The sequence below is a fragment of the Lontra canadensis genome, unplaced genomic scaffold, assembly GCF_010015895.1.
Source record: "Lontra canadensis isolate GAN:19392208 unplaced genomic scaffold, GSC_riverotter_1.0 scaffold5, whole genome shotgun sequence".
NCBI lineage: Eukaryota > Metazoa > Chordata > Mammalia > Carnivora > Mustelidae > Lontra > Lontra canadensis.
Window position 1 is genome coordinate 38,549,567 of NW_022630999.1, and position 22,102 is coordinate 38,571,668.

Sequence of the window (22,102 nt, forward strand, 5' to 3'; positions counted from 1 at the left end):
AAAAAGTACAAATCTGTTAAAAATTTCAATCAGTATACACATATATATAATACAACATACTAGTTATGTTAAATGCTACAAACCAATGTGAATCCAATGGAATGGAAAAAACCACACATTTAAGCTTTAAGAACCATTTTTTTCTCTATATATTAGCATTTTCTCAAATACATACATGGGAAAAATGAGGTAACTGTAAAATGTGCAAGGAACAGGGCCCCCCAAATTACATGTATTTTTATATATATATATGTAATTTTATATATATATATATGTGTGTGTATGTATATATATATATGCAGATATATATATATATCTGCATATATATATATACACACATATACATAAAACACCTTTCTAACACAGAACACAGGTGCTGGGCCCAGCCAGGGCTGGGGGATGGTGCCCACTGTCATGCCTAGGCCAGAAGTTGGTAAATAAAAGAGTAAACAATGACAAGCCCCCACCACAGGAAATCATTGGTAACATGGCATCTATAGCAAGGTCGGCAAATCACAAACATCCTAAATAATTGTTTTATAAATCTTTTTTTTAATGATTTTTTTAAAATGTTGTGTTCCCCCCCCAGAGCTGCTCGTCGGAATGACTGCTGCAGCCAACACACAACCCGTGAGCCTGTTTCCGCCCGCCCCAGGAACCTTGAGGATCTGGAAAACCTTTTGTCGGGGTGGGAAAGGGAGGGGGGGTTTGGAGAGGGTGGTTCTCTGTAAAACACATGGGGTTTCAACACTGTTATAAATATAGAAACATCACCTGGAGTTATATACAGTAAGACTTTGGGTTCTCCATGGGGGTGGGGCCAGGCTGATGGGGCCCCATGGCAGGCTGAGGGGAGGCAGGGAGCCAGGGCCGCTGCAGGAAGAACGAGGGTGGTTGGAGCATCCCTGAGGCAGCAGGCGCCAGGGGCTGCCTGCTAGGATGTGCCGGCCCCACACGCGGTTCGTTCGGGGCAGCAACCCCAGCTGGGGGTAGGACAGGAAAGGAATGGGACTAGGGAAAGAGAAGATGGGAGCTCAGCCAGACCCTACCGGGGACCTCCTCCAGACCTTGGAGGGCAGGGCTCAGGCTGGGAGGAGGCCCCTGGAGGTGGGGTCCACGCCCTCCCTGGTCCCTGTCCTCCTGGGACTTCCTTGGAGGAGACTTGCCCCGTCAGGTGGGAGTCGGGCCCTGGCTGGAGGGAGAAATGCCCTGAAAAGCGTACGGTCCCGGTAGGCTCTGGGGACATATGCAGTACAGTGCATGGCAGTTATCAGCTGAGCACAGACCACCCCCCAACCCCAGCCCTGACTGCCAGCCGCCCAGCCCAGCCCCAGCCGCACACATGCATGCAGACCAGGCGGCACCACCAGACCATTCCCGGCCCCCTGGGCGCTTGGTCCTGGTTGGTCCCTATATCCCCCATTAAACCAAAAGGAAACAAATTATTTAAAAATCCACCCCCAAATCCTACACGCGATTTTGGGCCAAATGAATAAACAAAAACTGCTGCTCCTCACGTTCATGCAAAACAACAGAAAGGGGAGATTGGGTGTGTGTCTGGCTGCCGTCACTGCCAGGAAGGGGTGGCCGCCAGGAACACAGGAGGTCACGTCTCCCCTGCATGGCCCAGGCCCCCTCAGGTCACAGGCCACCCCAGCTCAGGGCCTGTCTCCCATCTGCTCAGGAGGCTGGCTCTGATACCCTCCAGCCTGGGGGTGGGCTGGAATGTTGTGACTGGGGTGAGGGTCCTTGAGGGAGCCAACCCTCACAGCAGCCTGTGTAGGGCTGGCTGCCTGCGTCTGTCTGGGGTGAAGGCAGGAGGACCCAGGCCTGGGGCTCAGAAAATGGCCTCATGCTACCTTCTGTCCGCACGCCTGTCAGTGCCACCCAGTCAGACAGCATACCATTTCAGTGCAAGAGACCAGGCAACCCAGGATGGAGCCCTCTTTGCCCATTCTGGGGCTGAGGATCTCCCCCAGCTGCACTCGGGATGGGGGGTGGGGAGATGGACTCCTGGCTCCCAGGGCTGGCAGGAAAAGGAGACAGACTTGAGGGCAAACAGGAGGGAGACTGAGTGAAGGAAACTCAGGCAGCTCCGTGGTGGGCAGACTGGCAGGCAGATTGGGGCAGGAGTCTTTGGAGCTTGGCAAATGCAGGGGCTTATTGCAGGGACTTCTCTCGGGGCTGACCTGGCACCAGCTCTGGAGATGCAGGCGGGAGTGACGGGGCAGGCCTGGGCCACTCCCTCCCCGTCCTCCCCAGGTCCCCCCAACCCGAGCTTCCAGAGCTTCGGGCAGGGTTATCCTGGGCGGCTGTGAGCCTCACTCAGCCTCCCTGGGCACCTCGGAGGCATCGGCCCGGCAAATGGGACACGTCCGGTTAGCCTGGGGGAGCAGCCACACATCAGGCTCCACTCTTGCCTGTCCCCCACCCCGGCTGGGTCTATTCTGCCTCTGGGACCTGATCCCTGAACAGAGCCTGAACTTCTAGATGATGACAAGGGAAGCCCTCCAACGTCCACCCCCCTCCCTTACCACATAAGGAACATCTGGAATCTGGCCTGGGTCGCATTACCTTTAACCACTTGTCAACACACTTGGTGTGGAACTCATGGTTGCAGGGCAGGACTCGCAGCAGCTGCCGTGCCTCGAAGTCACTGAAGCAGACAACACACCTGGGAGGGGGCACAGAGCGTCACTGATGGCAGGGGGAGGCTCATCACATAGTACAAAAACCCCTGCAGAAAGGGGTCCCCTTGTAGTCTCCCTGTGCTCACAGAGGGGCAGGAGATAGGGGCACAGCACTCACAGTGTCTGCTCTGACTGATGGCTGTCTGGGTTAAAGCGGTATGATGGGAGCTGCTCGATGTCCGCTTTGGTGAGGCCTCGGGGCTTGGCATCTCCTAGCCGCTCTGCCAGGTTCAGGAGGGCCTGTATCCAGGCAGGAAGGGAAGGTCATTAATGCTCAGAGCTGGAGGTCCCCCAGGCTCCCACCTCCCAGGACAGTGTTCCACGGGACCTCATAGTTCTCCATCTCCACGTCATCCACATCGAGATCCAGGCTGATGGTGGGCCCCATTGCTGTTGGTGACATTGGCAGCATCGAGCTAGGGGAGGGGGAGACAGGTATGGGGGGCCCAGGGTCAAGGTCAGTAGGTGTAGGGGGTGCAGAGCTGCTCCCGACTCCCTCTGTGAAACAAAGCCCAGAGCTCTGCACCGTTCACACCAGGGACTCCAGCGTTTGTCCAAGGACATTGTAGGAGGGCCAGGAACCCAGTTGGTGAGTGTTGAGAATGTATATGGTTTGGTGGGGATGCCAGATGGCTTGAGAGGCCCCAGGTACCCCATGGGGCTTTGTTTGGGTCCAACCACTGGAGGCCCCAGGAGACCACAGCACCATGGCTCTGGGGCAGATGTGCTGGTACTTACAGGAAGTAGGGCAGGAAGCTGGGGTAATACGGTGGCGGGGGCGGCGGTGGGGGTGGCGGGGGCAGTGGCTGTTGCAGGCGGTATCTCTGAGTGCTCAGTCTCCGTGGCATCACGTGGGAATATGGCTACAAGAGGGGTGCCAGGTGCTGGTCAGCCCAGGGGACCTGTCTCCTGATCACTCTAGAGTCTGGCTGGGGACGGTACTTACCACACCAAAGGACAACTCCTGGTGCAGTGGATCGTGGGGCAGGTAGTGCAGGGGCACAGATGGGGACAGGGCTGGGCCTGGGGCAGAGGTGGAGTAGGTGAAGCTCCCCAAGGGGTGCTGGTCCCCCCGCAGGTCCACATCGTTGTCAAGCCGCTGCAGAGGCTGGAAGAAGCAGGGTGGGGGGGGCGGTGGGCAGCCAGACTCACTAACAAGGGAAGCCATGGCCCCCATGCCATCCCTTAGAGCATCAAACCCATTGCCCAGACTCACCATCCGCGGGTGCTGGGCCTGCAGCGATACAAACTGCCCAAGAGGTGCCATGTGGGCAGGCTGGGGGTGTGGGGCTGGCGGTGGGGGATGCAGGATGTAGTGGTCACTGGAGATGAGGTGAGGGTAGGCCTGATAGGGCACAGGGAGCTGCTGCATGGTACACGCCTGGATCAGCTGCCAAGAGAGGGAGGGGGTAGGGGGCTGCAGAATGTTCTAGGCTCTGGGTTGCGCCTATGCCTGGGCCAGGGGCCATTCCACCCATTGAGAGGTGACCTCACTGAAGCCTTCTGGCCCCTCCTACCCCTGTCAGAGGCCACCCAGGCAGGACACTACACTCTTTTAAGGCCCACAGTTGTAATTCCAAACCATAAGGTAGGCACTGGGGTGGGAAGGTCCCTGAACCCTGAGGTGCTCTCACTATCCGCGAATGTACACATGCCTTTCTGGGCAGGGTGGAAGCCTGGAGCTGGGTAGACGCTCTGATAATGTGGATGGGTGTCATAAGCTCAGTTTGCTTTTGCTGCTGGCCTTGTCTGGGGCTTTCAAGTGGGGATGGGGCAGGAGGTGGAGGCACTCACTCACCGGGGGTGGGAGGCAGCAGAGGGGGTAGTGCTGCCCGCTGAACATCACGGAGCATGCTGGGAGCTGCTGGGCACTGCAGCCAGGGATGTGTTGGCTTGTAGGCAAGGGAAAGCCTTGGGTCGTCACTGTCGTGACTGTGTAGGACAGAGGGACAGGTCCCTGGTGCACCTGTGGGCAGAGAGAAACCCGGGAAGTGTACAGAGGAAATAGCCATGCTGCTGCCCTCAAATGAGAAAGCCCTGATGGGCCACCTCCCTTCCCTTCTCTAGCTGGGGCCTACCTAGGTACCCACCTGCCGATACTCCTTGTCCCAAGCCCTAGAGGGCAGAGAGAACCCTCTGGGAACCTGGGAGGGGCTTCCAACTCTACCACTCACCCACTGTGTAGTCCTAAGGAAGGCCCTTCCCTTCTCTGGGCCTTAATTTACCAACCTGTAAAAAAGGGCTAGTAACGCCTCACTGAACATGCAATGAGTAAAGCAAGGGGAAATCAGGGTTCTGCTATCTCTGGTCCTCAGACAGGCTTGCCAGAGGCTGGTGGGGAGGGGCCAGCAAGGTGGGGAAATGGAGGTGATGGGTATTCTGCCTACCTGCTCGTGGAGATCAACCATGAACGGGCTCTGTTGGGAGGCTGGGTGCAGCATTCGGGGGCTCCTGCCGGCAGGAGCCGAGGCTCGGTGCTCCTCTACAGGGAGGTGTGGTGGTCGGGGTGGTGGCTGCTGGGAGGGTAAGCGCTCATCCTGGGCAGGCAGGCTGGCCAGGGGGCCCTCGCGGCTGGGGCTGCACCACAGAGAGGAGGCCCCAGTAGGACTGAGGGGAGCCACTCATTCAGAGAGCCACTCATTCAGAGAGAAGCCGAGGTCACTACCCACTAGGGAAGGAAGACCGCTCAGGTCCCTGTGCCCTGCCACCCCTGGCCCCTATGCCCCAACCCAAGCTGACAGTGCTGGTACCAGGGGTTCTAAGCTCTGTAGGACTAGGAGGTTCCTTCCTACCTTCCCCAGAGCTGGCCCGGGGTAGTGCCGGGTCCTACAGAGAATCGCCGCTGACCCACAGGGGCAGAGGGTGGCCACCTAGTCACTGCCAGAGCCCATGGTCGCATCAGGGGTGGCAGAGGGGTGGAGGGGCTGGGCCAGGGCTCACAACCCTAGGAAGCAAACAGATAAACAAACTAAGGCACACAGAAGTCCAGTCACTTGTCCCATTAGGAATTGTGGAGACAGAATCAAACCTCAGCAGTCTAAGGGCTACTGATGTCCACCACACCCCTGTACTCCATGCACAGTGTACACTCTGGGACTGGCCTTCTTCTTGGGCACTGGGGATCCAGGATGACAGATCAGGGACAGGGAGCCCAGGTTTCAGTTTCCTGCTCTATGAAATGGAACCAAGTTCCCCTTCAGGGTTGTGGTGAGTTAAGAGGGCTGGCCGGCATGCTTCCAGGCCAGGTGGCTCCACTAAGGTTCCCTCAAGCTGGGGTCCCCAGGGCTCCCTGTTCTGGTGTGGTGGTCAATAACTTCAACCTCCAGGAAGCAGGGGGTCCCTGGGAGGGCACTCCAGCATCCTCCATTCCATTGTGTTGGCTCTAGGGGGACTCCAATCGGGCCTTCTCTTTCCACTATTGCCAGGTAAGAGGTTCTGACCCAGTTCCTGCTCTCAGGGGTTCTCAATTCAAGTCAGCTTTCTTTCTTTCCATAACCAGTTGCCACAGGCCTACCCACATGTGACTTCATCTACTCTCCAAGGTCCATTTCACAGAATAGAAAACTGAGGGTCAATGAGATTGAAAGAGACTTGCCCAAGTGTCAAAGCTGGGAGGTGAGCTGGCCACAGGCCTCTCACGGCACCCTGCTGCTAGCAAGGGGTCCAGCCCAAGCACTCTGCAGGAGGTAATGAAGGAAGTGGCCACTGGTGGGTGGGTGCATCTGGCATACAGCCAGGCCCTTGCTCTGGGGGCCTAACACAGCCCCCAAGTGGTGGTGGGGCTTGCTGAGAAAAAAGGGGAAGCAAGAACCTAAAGGAGGAAGTTGAGTGGGAATGGGGTGGGGCAGGTCTCCTCCCTCGGGTAGGAGTTGGGGGCCCAGGTGGGATAAGCTGGGGGGACCATTTATTAACTCCAGAGGTTGGGATGAGGCCCTGGTGGAGAAAACTGTGGAACCTGTCAGGCCCTGTGAAGCTGAAGGCTGCATCAAATAGAACCAGCCCTTTGCTGTTCCTGCCACAGGGAGGCCTCCTCCATCCGCCCCTTCTCCATCTGACAGAACTCCTATGCATCTCTGATACCCAGCTTTCAGTGTTCCCTCCCTGCTGACACAGCTGGGGAGCCAGTGTATCATACCCGCAATACCTTGTTCCTTCCTGCCAGCAGTGGCAAGAACACCTCCTCTGTGCTCGGCTTTACAAGCCGGGGCCCTAACTCTCATAGCCAGCGTCCAGGGGAAGCTCTTCACTTGCTAGGATAGCACCTGGCCATGGCCACAGCCAGGCGTGTAAGAGCTGGAATTCACATTTCTCCTGCCTAACCTGGGTTCTGGCACTTGGCAGAAGGGCGGGCAGAGCCCAGTGACCAGCCTGTGTCCAGCAATGATGTGGTAAATGTACACTCGAGAGCCCATCACACAGTCTGGCAGGAGGGAAATTGGTGCCCATGATTAAAAATTGGGAGATTACATAAAAATCTGTTCCTTCCTGAGAGGAAAAAAAAGCAGAAAATCTGGTCCCACTAGGCCCTCATTTCTGCTTGGTTCCTCTCACTGGAGCGGGAGCTTTCTCTCCAGGCCACCGAAAGCCCATTCTATACCTGCCCACCGTAGGTGACTAGGTTTGTAACCCCTGGGGTGAGCCGAGTGTACATCCTTCACACATGTGTATACCCAGAGCGTTCCCGATTCTTGCTGACAATCCAGCCTAGCAAAAAGGCCAAGAAAGACTCCTCGTATACCCCTAAATATCTGAAATGAGAGACTCCTAGGCCACTCCAGACCTTCTGGATCAGAATCTTTGGAGGGTTGGGGAACAAAGACATCGAGATATTTTACCAAATTCCCCAGCAGTTTCTATGGCACAGCCAGGTTTGGGCACCTCTGCTCTAACTGACCTCGGAGATCCTGGGAGCCGACAGTCCTGCTGATAAAGAATATTAACAGTAATGACTATGACACTTCTCACATGCCATCCTGAGTCCTCATAGCAACCCTCAGATGTAAGGACACTGAGGCTCAGCGAGGTGAGGTCCAGAGCCTGTCAGCCAGAGCTGTGAGTGCACTAGGACATGGCCCAGGCAGCATCTTCAATGGCTCCAGGCTGCCTTGCTGAAGTCTGTGGGATGTGGATGGCATAGGGGCTCAGGCACATGGGAATCTGCTCTGGTCAGCCCCTTCAAAAACACCCATTCCTCAGGAAAGGGAAGTGGCAAGGAGCTGAGAAACCAAACCAGCAGACCAAAGGGCCTCCCACTGTAGATGACTGTGCCAAAGTTTTAAGTGTCAACCCTTGCATTCTTCTACACGATACCCCAACTCTGGCCACAGTCCTGGCTGAGGATTGGGCGCATCACTTCCCCTCTCAGCCTCCGCTTCTTCACCTGTAAGATGGAACAGCCAGATAACCACTTGCAAGTGGACTGGCAAGGGCTGCACAAAGAAAAGGTGATTTCTAAAGCGCATGTGTGAGTGATCACTATTAGAAATTAAGAGAGGCTAACCTCCACTCTCACCCTCACAAAAAGAAATCAGGTGCCACTTCAAGCTCTCCAAGAGATACTGGGAAATATGCCTCCCTAGGGGAAACCCCAGCTGGCAAGGGAAGGACCCCTGGTTCTTGGAAGTCCTACTAAGAACAGAGGTTGTATGGAAGGGACACACCCACTTCACAGTTGAGGAAACTGAGACCCAGAGAAAGGAAGTAACTTGCTCTAGCCCGCAAAGCCAGAGAGAGACAGAACTAGTTCTGCCTTGCTGGCCACCAAGGCCCAGATCCCCCCAACCCCTGACACTCTCCTTAGCATCAGTAGCCCCCAAACCCACCTAATCCCAACTAATTTCAGTCCCTAAAGGGGATCAAGAGTTTTCTGTTTTAGGCACTCATGACTATTGTGGTGAATGAAGCAAGTTGAGACCCAGAGTTGGAGGAAGCAATTTGCTCAAGGTCAAACTGCAAGGGTGGCCAGGTGACCACCCCCAATTTCTGTAATTCCATAGTCCTTGGTGCTGCACTTTCAATGAGGTGTGGATAAATGGGTCTGCAGGGTCCCATCCCTAAACCCAATCTTGCCTGGAAGCAGGCACCACACTTTGCAGCCACCTCTTTCCCCAGGAGGCAGCCAATTCCCTACTTCCAGTGCCCCATGCTGCTATTCCAGTCCAAGTCTAGGGAACCCCTGCCAAGTCATTTGCCCTGGGGATGTCTGCCTGAGAGCCGGAGTAGATTTAAGCAGGATGAGAAGCCCCCTCCCCCGCAAGGGGCAGGCTAAGCCACTACTGCCTGGTAGGCAAGCAGAGCTCTCCGAACGTGTGCTGCCTGGAGGTAGCTGAGAGTAGGACCATCAGCCTCAGAGCTAGGAGTCCTTGGCTAGCCCAGGTTCCCTAGATGACCTTGGTCAAGGAAATCTCTCTGCTTCTGTAAGCCTCAGTTGTCACAGCTGTGAAATGGGGGTGGAAATCTCTCCTTCCTAGAACGTCCAAATAAAGCCAGAAGAAACAAGACGCAAGAAACCAGGCGGTCACATTAGCGGGGGAGGAAACCAGTGTTCCTGTAGGACCTGCCCCTCCTCAACGCGGGCCAGGCGCAGGTTTCGGGGCTCCGGGGAGCTTCCTCAGCCACCCTTCCCCGGGGATGGGGGGCCAAGGTACAGACACCCGCCCGGCGAGGAGACCTCCCAACGTCCCCCCTCACTCATTTGTGCCGCGCTAGGAAGGACATGGGGGGCGGGAGGCCGGACTGCGGCGTTGGGGCCAGAGCACTGTGACTTTAAGAGCCGAGGTTCCCGGACCATGTGCTCGGCGTGAGACAAAAGCAACAACAAAGGAAGTGGCGGCGGCAGGGGGAGGGGGCGGCTCCTTCCTTTCCAACCGCAGCACTCAGCCTCCGCAGCACTCAGCCTCCAGAGAAGGGAGGCTCGACCCGGCCCTGGGGGCTGGGGATCCTCCTAGATTCTAGAGGTCTCTCCTTATCCCCTGTGGACCGCCCGTGATTAACCCCTGCGAAGCCAGCTAGATCACAGCCCCCAATCCTAGGGGAGAGGGACGGAGTTCCAGGGATGCGGAAATAGGGAGTTGAGGCTCTGGCCCCTACTCACCTTGGGCCGCCAGGCCACACGTTGGCTCCTTTGTTCCCGATCTAGGACGGCCAAGCTGGACAGAGGGGGGGGGGGGGCTGCCTGGACCCTTTAAGAGAGCCCCCGCCCTGCGGAACAATGTGCTCCCCTCCCCACCCCCCCGGTCCGGGGGCAGTCCAGCTCCTTCCGGGGCTCTCTCTTTGTTGTCGGTCCGCCAGCGTCTGCCTCGCGAGGCCCACGCACGGTCTGCCTCTCTCAGCCCAGGCCCTCCGGGAGTGGGAGGCGGCGCAGGACGCAGCCGGGTTTGCGCAGCTGCAGGCGGCTGGCCCTTTAAGAACTGTCCGCGGCGGCAGCGGAATGTAACAAACCCCACATTTGATTCACAACATTCGAAGCGGCGGGGTCGCGCGCCGGGCGGGAGGGGGGCTCGCGGGGGCGCGCCGGGAGGTTCCGTCAAACAGTAGCCGGCTGCTGCCCGCGGCAGCCCTGCCAAGAGCTCCGCCCCGCGGGGGCTATGAGAGCCAATCGCTCACCGCGACTCGGCACGTGATTAATGGGACGCCATCTTGAAAGGCAGATTTTTCTTAAAACCTCCTCCTTGCCCCCACCATCGCACTTAAAGTGACCGCCCTCATCACAAGCAGGGGGCGGGGCCACATGGCCTGAGCTAAAGATGGGAGACCCCGGGGTGGGCAAGGCCAACCAGCTGCAACTCGAACTTGCTATGCAAACTCGTGAACCACTCGCGCCTCTAAGGCTCAGTTTCCCTGCCGGAGAAATGGGTCCCCCTAGAAGAGCCGCAGCCCAGACTTACTGTGTCATGGTCTTCTCTTCGGGGACGGGGCGCCTCTTGGGATACTTAAGTGCAATGGGACTGACCTTCGACGAGGCAGGGGCGGCCTCTTAAGCCAGCCCAACTGGGTTAGGAAGGCTCTAACAGCCTTGGGTCGGCAACCTCCCCGGAGATGACGTCAGCCCCAAGAGCTACCGCGCCGCGATGACATCATGGCCTGGCCGCCCTGCATCTCCTTGTTTATACTACGCGGCAGCTTTAAAAAGCTGGGACACCTGGGTTGCCCAACGGACCAATAGCGGGTGACCCATACAAACGAGCTAACGCCTGCGGGGCAAGGGGATTGGTCCTGCGTGTGCCGACGCCACAGAGACACTTAACCGCCCCGCCCCCGGCGTGGCCCGGGAAAGGGGCGGGGAACAGTTTGAAGCATGAGCTGCAGTTGTCCGGCGCTCTGGTAGCAGTCGGCGCGTGGCCGGGAGAGCTTGGTCTCTTCCATGGAGGACTCCCTGCTTAAGGGTTTTGGAAAACTAAGCCCAAAAAAGTCTTCAGTTTCCTACTGTACTCCTCCCAGCAGCGATGAGAAAGGAAGGATTGCTACAGGATTTTACAGATGGGTCAGGAGGGTCAAGGGGGGCGTTACCCACTCACCCCAAGTCACACAGCTATGAAGGGTGGCCGAATAGGTATTTGAACCGAAACCACAGCCAAGCTCGTTCTCCTCTTCTTAATACAGGGGCAACATTATACGAAGTGGGGTATTACCTCCACATCGATTATTTAAGAAAAAAAATCAGTAATGCTCTAAATATCTAAGAGCTGGGCATAGGCTGAAAAGAATCATGTGCATATGATCAATAACCGGACTGCTCCGCGTGGGGCTGCGCTGACATAGGGCTACCCCCTAAACAAGATGCCAATGCAAAATGTTAACATTTATTAAAGCCTGTGTGTAGGGCTACTGAGGGTGGGGTGGTGTCATTTTCTATGCTGCTTTGGTGTACTTCATAAGCCCAAATTTAAAAATAAAAATGGAAAGCAATTTGCTTGAACAGGGTGTTACTATGGATCCATTTTGCTGAAAACTGGATATATATCTGCACAGAATACTTCTGTAAGATACAGAAAGCAACTGTCCTCAGGGAGAACTGGAAGAGAGTATGGGATCCGGAGGATAAGACTTTTTTATTGTATATGCTTATGTACATTTGCTCTTAAAAAACAACAACAACAACAAAAAACCTATACAGGGGTGCCTGGGTGGCACAGTTGGTTAAACCTCCAATTCTTGGTTTCAGCTCAGGTGGTGATCTCAGGGTGGTAAGACTGAGCCCTGCATTGGGCTCCATGCTCAGCATGGAGTTTAAGACTCTCTCCTGGCTCAGCTCACGATCCCAGGGTTCTGGGATTGACTGCCATGTCCCTTGCTTGTTCCTTCTCTCTCTCAAATAAAATCTTTTTTAAAAAATTAAAGAAATTTTTAAAAACTACTGTGAAAGAGTATTTTTTTAAATCTTCTAAGCCATAAAAACTTCTGTTCCCTTAAAGTAAGAAATCCAGAAATCCCCCTTCAGGAAAGTTATCCAATGGAAACAACCCAGAAGTTTGGGGAACAGAGATACTTATTCAAGTTTTGTTTAGACCAGCAACAATCTATTATTGCACGGTAGATGTGCAGCTAGCAATGCAATGACTGAAGATGGTTCCCAGGGGCACTTTGCAGATATCTAAGCACAGGAGAGCAAGTTCATGATGCAGTACTGTCGATGTTACCTGCCCAACTCTAACCATGCTTTTATGTATGCATGAGAATGAATGGGGGTGTAGAGGGGATGCCTTTCTCTAAGCAACTCCTTTTCATCAACTCTCCCTTCTACTATACCCCTTTGACCTTTTCTTTCTCCCCATTATGTAAAAGCAACTAGAAAATCCTCCCCTCATTGGAAGGTGCCACGTTGTTAAGACCACCCCCTGCTTGCCTGTGTAGGGACAGAACCTGCAATGTCTCCCTACTGCCTGCCCCTGGTGCTGTCCTTAACCAGCTTTCCCTAGCCTTTCAGGCTCACCTCTCCCCAGTTCTCCCACAGCCACAATGGAGCACCTACTGGCCTTCCCTGCCTGCTATCTTCCTGCCTGTGCTTAGCTGGACTGCCTCCCTCAGATACCCTCTCTCTTTCTTGCTACCAATCTATTTCTCTTCTCTGTCCTTCAGGGCTCTGTTCCCATCTCACCTCTTATAGGAAGCTCTGGGGTCTCCAACATGTACTGAACCTCCCCCATCTCTGAACTCAGGGCTAGACGTACCCCAGTCTTCTCTTCTTATCATCTGATTTGCACATAGCCCTGTCACGGTCACTTCACTTCATGTCTCACTCCATAACCCCCAGCTGGCCTAAGGGAATTCATCATCTTTAAGTGCACTATCATCTAGCCTTCACCGGAAGGGCTCAGTTTATGAGTGAGGATATGAGGCCTAAGGAAAGAAGAGACTTGCCCAAGAGTGACTTGCTGGAGAGGGACTACCTTACCACTCCTGCACCCTCAGAACGCAATTCTTCAGCCACAATCAAGCCAGGTACTTTGAAGCCACCAAACCTCTGACTGTACAACTCTAATTAAAACCTCCCCACCACCCTGTAATTCCAGCAGAACCCTGCTCAGCCTTTGGGGTTCGGCTCCAAGACTGCCTCTTCGAGGCCTCCCTGACCTGTCTTCTGCAGTCAGCTGCCCTGGCTTCCTTAATGCACAGCACAGCTATTACTACACTGCACCAGGATGGCAGAAAAACCATCTCCATGGGGCTGCTCCCCACCATCCCCCCAGCAGGCGCTGGCTCACACTGGGCAGCAGATGCTTAAGGAAGAGGCTCTGAGTTTGACTCTCACCTCTGATGCTACAGGGCTGGGCAAACCCTGCTCTGTCCTTTCTCACGCATGACCTTCTGGCTTACTCCCCTGGGAGGCCCTAAGCAAGCACCCACAGACCCCCAGGGTGCCCCCAGGGCCAGAGGCCAGTAACACTTCTCCTCCTGATCTGAAAAACCTTCCTGGGCACATGCAGAATCACCTTGGAGCAAGTGGGCAGAAGGCTCAATTTTACCAGATTTTCCAGAGAAGCCAGAAGTCTGGCCTTTCCTGTGAAATCCCCTCAGGTTCACCTACAGGTCTGCTTGGGAACCCCAACGTGGTGATATGGCCTGCACACGTACTGTGTGCCCCACTCGCATCCACCCTACTCCACCCCTGCCACTTGAAGACAGGTTCTGTTTTCATCTCACATATGAGGAAAGTGGTTCAGGAAGTGCCTCTCCTTGCCTCAGATACCGGAAGTGTGGCCCAGTGGGTTCCAGAGGCCACAGGTGGGGGCGGCTCATTCTTATGCAAGCACGTGCAGTGAGGTTCTGTGGAAAAATTCGGGTTCTAGGGTCTCCTGCACAGTCTAAGGAATTCCCATCCTGATCATCTCACTGGTCCTCCCGATGACCAAAGAGCTAGGTGCCAGGATTTTGCAGATGAAGAAATGGGTGAGGAGGGGGATGACTTAGCCATCAAGGGGCAAACCTGGGATCACATTCTAATCTCACATTAAGTTTGGTTCATGCAATACAAATGTCAAAACAGAGTCCCCAAGTGTTGCTCAATAATAAAAAGCACAGATACACCAAGGCAAAAGTAGACCATGGAGGCTCAAGGACTTGTGCATGAGCAGCAGAGGATTCAAATCCCAGTCCCTCCAAGGCAAAGCCCTGGATGTTACATTCCAGCTTCCACCCACAAGCCTCCTCTTCAGATGGGAGGGATTCCACTTTGCCAGAAAGGGGGGTGGTCATGGATTCCTGCTGGGGCCCTGCCCTCCCTAAGAACTTGGACAGCTGGTTGCCTCCATTCTTCCCTCAGGGTCAGAAAGCACCCCACTCCTTTCTTCTAAGACTCCTCAACTTCTACAGATGCAGGGCCCAGTAGCCTGTAGAGCAGAGATTGAGGGATCACCCAGGGTCACACAGCACAGCCTGGTAGAGCCAGCCTGGGACAAAGACCTCCTAGCTACCACAGAGCATTGCAGACCTGAGCCCAGAGCCTCACACACCCCAGATTGGGGGTTGATGGGCTCCCTGCCAAGTCCTCCCTGCTCAGGACATGCCTGAACACACCACCTCCACATCTGAGCTCCAAGCTTTGGCTCCCCTAAAAAGAAGTGGCTGTTTGTGCACATGGGGGTAGGGCAGGGCGTCCATTGAGGTGTTCACGGGCCTGGAGCTCAGGTCGGGGGTACTTTTAGTTCTAAGTTGGGTCAGTTATTTGGCTTCTCTCTACCTTAGTCTTATCTGTAAAATCAAGACAATAACACTAGTGACACATGGTATTTACTGAGCACTTAGTATGCACCACTATTATTCATCTCCTATAGGCTACTGAGGACAGGCACACACTGACGGTTAAATACAGAGCCTCTGGTCAGCCTGTCTGGGCTTGGAGCCTGGCTCTGCCTCTTATTAGCTATGTCATCTTGAGGAAGTCACTACCTTTTTACAGCTCAGTTTGGCCAGGGGTAAAACGGAGGGGACAGTACCTACCTCAGTGTTGTCAACAGTTTCTCCCACTATGTGTGCATCTTTGACCTGACCTGCCCAACTTTCTGGGTCTGGGTCTGCACCTGAGTGTGTGAGCTCTGTGGGCATGGTGTTGGAAGGGGTTCCCTTTTTTGATACCCTTCCCCCTGCAGCTCTGGCCGCTGTAACTCCCGGGGTCTGCAGAGGTGGAAGCAGGTACTATCACATCATTCAGAGATGAAAACCGGGGGCCTGCAGGAGTGCGGCACCTGGCAGACCCAAGGAGATGAGTTCAACTCAATTCCCCACTTTCTCTCCATGTAAATTTCTCTTCTGAGGGCCGGCTTCCTACCCCATCCTGTTCACACCACCGCCCTGACCCCCGACAGCCCCAGTTAGAGTCTAGAGATCCTTAGGCAACGGAAGCTGTGTGACCTTGCGTAAGACACAGACCCTTTCTGGACCGCCGCACACCCCCCCCCCCCGCCCCCGCGTTCTGCCATTCTGAAAGCTGTATCGACGGCGCTGGGGTGTGGTGGCCTGTTCCTCGGACCCGCAGACGCTCCAGGGCAAGGCTCGGGAAGCTCTAGCTCCCCAGCGGCTGGCACAAGGAGCGCTGGTAAAATGTTTGGAAGGACGTTATGAAGCCGGAGGGCTGCGGCGCCACTTTAGCTCCTGTTCCCTGACAACAGGGCCCCTGCGGGAGCCGGAACCCACGCGGGGTGGGGGTGGGGTGGGTGTCGGTCGGGTCACGTGCGGGGCGCAGGGCACTCTGGGACTCGTAGTTCGTGGGGGGCTGTCCCCAAACTGGGGCACTTGGACCTAGCGGGCGGGCGGACGCACTGGTGAGCGGAGCACCTCGGGCTCCCGGTCCCGGGACAGCGAGCTCAGCACTGCAGACGCAGGCAGAGGCCTCGCTGGAAGTCCCTGAGCTACTCTGTCAGCCCGCGGCCGCCCCCTATCGCTCCGTCCTCGCTGGCCTCGAGCCTGAGGCGCAAGGCGCAGGGTCCGGGCCAGGCGTTACCTGGGACCGCGGCTGGGCTCCACCCCAACCGGGCGGCCGGCGAGTCGCTCCCGCTGCAGCCCGGGGTCCGGGTCCCACTGCGGCCTGAGCGCCGCCTGCCGCGGCCCCCCCTCTGGCCCCGTGCGTGGAACCGTCCGCAGACCTCACCACCCGGGCGCGCGGCCTACGGCGGCTGCGCAGCTTCACCCCCAATCCTGTGCGCGTGTGGAACTACCTGGACTGCACCAAGTGCACAAGAGCGGAGGGTGGAGGAGGCGGGGCGCCTCTAGGCACGCCCCTCAGAGTGAGGCGGCAAAGGGCGTGCAAGGGCGAAGCACCTAAGGCCTGGCATCCCAGCGGCTCACTTACTACGCGCGTGATCTTGGGCGAGCGAGTGACTCTGTCTCGTCTGTGAAATGCAGAACATAACGCGACTCCATGTCCGTTCAAAGAACCTTTGCTGCCGGGAGAGTTTGTCCCCCTCCCAGGCTTCGGATTGGGGGGGTGGGCTCGGTAATACAGAGTAAAGACTGCCGTCCGCAGATGTTCCCCGCTTTGGTCCCTTCTCTAAGCCTGTTTCCTCGTCTTCGAACTGCGAACGTTGATACCCTTTTCGAGAGGTTAGGAGACTCCAGTGACAATAGGACGCATATGTCCATGGCTAGAGACACCCTGGAGCAGAGCGGACCGCCCCCTGCTCTGGCCGGACATTCCCCACTCCCAGAGCGGATCCTTGATTCTGGTGGCCCCGCGTCCGTGGGCGGTTTAGACCGGCGAGAACTACAACTCCCAGCCTGCCCCGCGCCCGCCAGGTCGAGCCCGTAGTAGTCCCAGCAGTCCTCGCCTCGCAGAGGCTGCCCCACGATCCGGCGATGGGCTCCACTGCCAGCTGCTTGGAGGCCGTCTTATTTTTTAAAGCTTCCATTTGTTGAGTTTCTACCACGTGTAAAGCAATGTTCTAAGTGCTTAACACGAATTAACTTCGTTATTCCTTAAAGTCTAACAACTCAGTGAGAGAAAATTATTATTATCCCTGTTCTATAGATTTGAAAACCGAAGCATTAGTGAGGTGAAGAAATTTTGCTAGGAAGTGGCAGACTCCAAGATTTCTACTCACTCCTGACACCTGGAGCCTGCTTTGTGCCTTACTCCGGTTCATCCTTCAACAAGCCTGTTTCTTCCTTCCCCTTCCCTTCGTCAGAACTACATCTACAGTAAGGCGTAATTTAGAATATATTTTACAAACACTAAAATGCACAAGTCCTTATGTGTATAGCTTAGTGAATTTTTCATAAATGTATACCTCCGTATAACTAAAACTCCAATCAAGATTGAGAACATTTTCATCACCCCAGAAAGTTCCCTCTTACCTACTTCAAGTCCTTTCCCTCCAGACATAACTATTCCTCTGGCTCCTGTCACTATAGATTAGTTACATGTGTTTAGAGCTTTAGATCAATGGAATGGCTGGCTCTGTAGATACTGCCTCCTTTCAGTGGTCCTCATATTTTTGAGATCCTATCTATTATGTGTATGAGTAGTCTGTTACTTCCCATCACTCTTCTAGCTTTATTGAAATATATCTGACATAGGACATTGTGTAAGTTCAAGGTATACAATTTGATGATTTGATACATGTATATACTGCAAAATGTTACCACGATAACATTGGTTGATGCATCCTTCACCTCATATAATTACCATTTTGTTGTTGTTAAGATGAGAACATTAAAGCTCTACTCTCTTAGCAGCTTTCAAAAATAAGATACAGTGTTGTTAATTGTAGTCACCATGTTGTACATTAAATCCCTGGAATTTACTCATCTTATAACTGAAAATTTGTACACTTTGACCAACATCACCCAATTTCCCTGATGCCCCAGCCCCTGGCACCTGGCAACCACATTCTACAATCTGTTTCTACATATTCAGTTTTGTTTTGTTTTGTTTTAAGATTCCACGTATAGGGGCACCAGGGTGGCATAGTCCGTTAAGATCTGACTCTTGGTTTCGGCTTAGGTTATGAACTTGGGGTCCTGGGATCGAGTTCTGCATCAGGCTCTGCTAGGTGCATAGTTGGCTTGAGAGTCTCTCTCTCTCTCCCTCTCTGTCTGCACCTCCTGCTCGTGCTCTCTCTCTCTCTCTAAAATAAATAAATAAAAGCTTTAAAAAAATTAAAAGTTAAAAAAAATGATTCCACGTATTAATGACATGATGCAGTATTTGTCTGTCTGGCTTATTTGACTTAGCATGATGCCATCCAGGCCCATCCATGCTGTCACAAATGGCAGGATTTCCTTCCTTTTTTTTTTTTTTTTTTAAAGATTTTATTTATTTATTTGTTTGGCAGACAGAGCACAAGTAGGCAGAGAGGTAGGCAGAGAGACAGGCAGAAAGAGAAGAGGAAGCAGGCTCCCCGTTGAGCAGAGAGCTTGATGCAGGGCTCAATCCCAGGACCTTGGGATCATGACCTGAGCTTAAGGCAGAGGCTTTAACCCACTGAGCCACCCAGGCGCCCCTTAATGGCTGAATACTATTCCACTGTGTATATATCCCACATCTTCTCTATCCGTTCATCTGTTGATGGACACTTAGGTTTTTCCCAGGTCTTGGCTGCTGTGAATAATACTGCTGTGGACACAGAGATGTTTCTAAGTCATTGAATAGTATCCTTCTGTATAAATGTACAATCGTTTTTGAAACCCAGTCTTCTGAACAAATGGCCTCTGTGCTCCAGCCTTGGTCTTTCAGCTCCCCTTAAGGGTGAGGCTCTTTCTGGAATGGGATTTTGTACACCCTATTCTGTGTGCCTGGGCTTCCCTTTTTTCCTCTTGGCCTGGACTACTCTGCTCTCATTCAGATTATCCCTCTGTGGGGCAGGAATGTCCCCTTCAACCCTGCCAGGGCCCAGCACCAAGCACAGTGTCTGGCATAAAGCGAGTGTTCAATCCCTGTCTGTTGAATGAACACTGAAGTGGCAAGGAGGCCCAGGAGGGCCATGAGGCATCAAGTCACATTCCTAGAGGGCTCAGAGGCATTATGTTCCATTTCAGAACTCCACTAACTGAAGCTAGTGAAACTTCTGAAAGGAAACAGCCACATGATTCGTTTCCCTTATTTTCCTGATGCAGAAGCTAAATAAAGCTCAGAGAAGGAGAGTGGCTTTCCTTAGGACACAGAGCCAGAAAAGGGACAGAGCTGGAACGTGAACCTAGGTCTGCATGGCTACTACGCCTGCTTATGGTGGTAGTGGGGAGAGGCTGGAGAGGCCTGAGGGAAAGCTCTGGAAGGACTGCCTCACAGCAGAGACAGGAAGCAGGATCTGGTACTCTCAGAAGGTGAACCCGATGGAATTGATCAGGGAAGCTCTCAACTCAGTGAGACATGTATGGTTGGAGTCATGGAGTGGAGGCCATGTAAGCAAGTGAGCTCCGCATCATTGGAGGCATGCAAGCATGACAGAGCAGCCACTTGGAAAGGGTACTTTAGAGGGAATGTGTGTCTGGAAAAGGGGCTCAGGGGTCTGGGGTTGGGGAGGAGCTGGTTTCTTGGGTCCTAAATTCTCTCTAGGGTTGGAGGCTGTGAGTTTCTGACACCGAGGGGCTGTTCTTGGGCTGTAGAACGGAGGAAGGAAGAAATCTTGTACTCTGCAAAGCTGTGTGCAGCGTAGAGGGATGACTGGGAAGTTGAGGAGGGATTGGACACAGCCACAGCAAATGGACACTCCCAGTTCAGGCTCTCCAGCTCAGCTCCTGAGGTTGTACCATGTGGCAGGGATAGGGGGTGGGAAGGGGAGGCGTATGGTGTCTCCATGATGCAGATGAACAAGGGGAAGCTCTGAGAGGAGTGACTTGCCCAATGTCATCCTGCTAGCTGGAGGCAAGTGAGGGCTTGATTTCGACTCCATCAATTTCCAGGCACATAGGGGTGCACACAGTAGGTTGCGAACAAAGACAGGCAATGGGAAGCTTTTCTGAACAAAATTTTTTTAAAAACCACACACCTAGAACAGTAGCTAGGACAGAGCCCTGGTGTGTGTCTGAATCACTATACCAGGTGCACATCTCTATCTCTTGCTATTGTGCTAAGTGCTTCCCTGTATTCCCTGAGGGTTTTGGGTTTTTGTTTTGTTTTGTTTTGTTTTTCAAATAGGGGATGAGTAACACAAGTGGGAAAGTCTATGAAACCAAAAAGTACACTCTCCAGATATGAGAGTGGGTAAGCTCAAGAGAGCTGCACCTACCTGATTAACCTTTATAATAAACCTTTGTGTTGGGTTCTGCCATTACATCCATTTTACAGATGAGGACATTGAGGTTCAAGGCCCCCAGCTGGTAAATGGGCGGCGGGGTTGGGACCCAAGTCATCTGAATCCACATCCTGGCCTCTTAGCCCCACTCTTTGACTGGCAGCCTGCCTTTCCCTAAAACTGACCCTGGGCCTGGGACTCTTACTCAGATTTTCACACACAGGATTTTCACAGACCGGAGCTCAGTGAGCTTCTCAGTCCACACTGTGGCAGGCAGACAGGTGCTGCTTGAGAAGGGCAGGGCACCACTAGGCCTCCCCTGGCCCATCTAGATGCTGTCCAAAGGTCTGGCAGCCTAGGACATGCCCTCTTGGGGCAGGAGCAATGATTCAGAGCTGTTGGCCCCTGGTGTCACAGCAGGAAGAGAGACCAGGGGCTTGGGTTTGGGGCCTTCCCTACCCGGAGCCTTGATTCCGTTGGTCTGGGGCAGGTCTGGAGCCTGGAGCCCTGCAGGGAGCTGCCTGGCCTTATTAATAGTTAGGTTACCAGAAAGCCCACCACATCACAACAGAAACATTGACATTTTACCCTGTGTTGGATACTGTGCTCAGGACTTTATTTTTTTAAAAGATTTTATCTATCAATCAATCTATCTATCTAGAGCATGAGTGTGGGGAGGGGCAGAGGGAGAGGATGAGAATCTCCAGCAGATTCTGCACTGAGCACAGAGACCGACATGAGGCTCAATCCCACGACCGTGCTCGGGACTTTAAATGTAGGACTTTATTTCACCCTCCCCACCCTCTTCTGAGATGGGTCTCCTACGTTATGCACGATTTATAGGCAGGGGAGCTGAGGCTTAAGGAGATGATGGAACTTGCTCCACCACAACTGAACCTGGCTCTCTGGCCACTGAGCCAAATCTCTAGATGACCACCTTGTTTTGTTTTGTTTTTTAAAGATTTTATTTATTTATTTGAAAGAGAGAGAGAGAGTGAGCCCGAGGGTGTGGGGAGGGGTGGAGGGAGAGAATTTCCAGCAGACTTGGCACTGAGCTCAGAGCCCCATGCAGGCTTCTGTCTCATGATCCCAAGATCACGATCTGATCCGAAATCAAGTCGGATGCCCAACTGACCGAGTCACCCAGGTGCCCCCTTGTGAAGATTTTATTATTTTTAAGTAATCCACACACCCAACAGGAGGCTTGAACTCACAACCCCAAGATTAAGAGTCACATGCTCTACGCACTGGGCCAGCCATGTGCCCCCTCAACAGCCATCTTGTGATAGTCGTGTCAAGTGCCACCCACCTTTGGCAGCATCCGATCCTAGGAGTTGCACAGAAGGAAGCACCTCTCAGTTATCAGAACTCAGATCGCCTTGGCTCCCAGATCCTGACATTTGCAGGTTCTCCACCATCCCCTGTCCCCCTCCCTGCACCCCTCCGTGTGTGTGTGTGTGTGTGTGTGTGTGTGTGTGTGTGTGTGTGTGTGAGATTTAGTGGATGGATGCCGGACTTAATGGATCAATGGATCATATTCTTCTCTTCCCTTTGCCTGCCAAGAAGCTCGGAGTGCAACTCAGGACCCACCTCTGACAAGCAACCAGAACTCCAAGGCAAATATTTAAATATTTTATGGACTTCCTTCAGGCCTATATTCTCCTTGTTTTTTGTATACCTTTCCCCTTCATCCTGGTTTCTTCACCTTTTTAAAGCTTGTGGAAGCATATATTTTCTTTCCACTTT

At 53.8% G+C, this 22,102-nt stretch overlaps 1 protein-coding gene across 10 annotated transcripts; it reads right to left on the bottom strand.

The window, feature by feature from the left end:
• Positions 1–326: 326 nt before the first annotated feature.
• Positions 327–16,257, bottom strand: RNF44 (ring finger protein 44). 10 transcript variants are annotated; one of them, XM_032851875.1, is made up of 12 exons: positions 10,577–10,857; positions 7,526–7,610; positions 5,483–5,634; positions 5,078–5,297; positions 4,489–4,656; positions 3,907–4,080; positions 3,637–3,798; positions 3,429–3,553; positions 3,019–3,106; positions 2,809–2,930; positions 2,575–2,674; positions 327–2,384 (listed from the first exon to the last, which is right to left on the bottom strand). In XM_032851875.1, the coding sequence occupies exons 3-12, from the start codon at positions 5,587–5,589 to the stop codon at positions 2,322–2,324; spliced, it is 1,329 nt and encodes a 442-aa protein (XP_032707766.1). In that variant the 5' UTR covers positions 5,590–5,634; positions 7,526–7,610; positions 10,577–10,857; the 3' UTR covers positions 327–2,321. The 10 variants fall into 10 exon arrangements, with proteins under 10 accessions (XP_032707766.1, XP_032707765.1, XP_032707761.1 ...); XM_032851874.1 differs by having other exon boundaries at positions 7,526–7,613; XM_032851870.1 differs by lacking the exon at positions 7,526–7,610 and adding an exon at positions 9,784–9,838.
• Between the last annotated feature and the right edge of the window lie 5,845 nt (positions 16,258–22,102).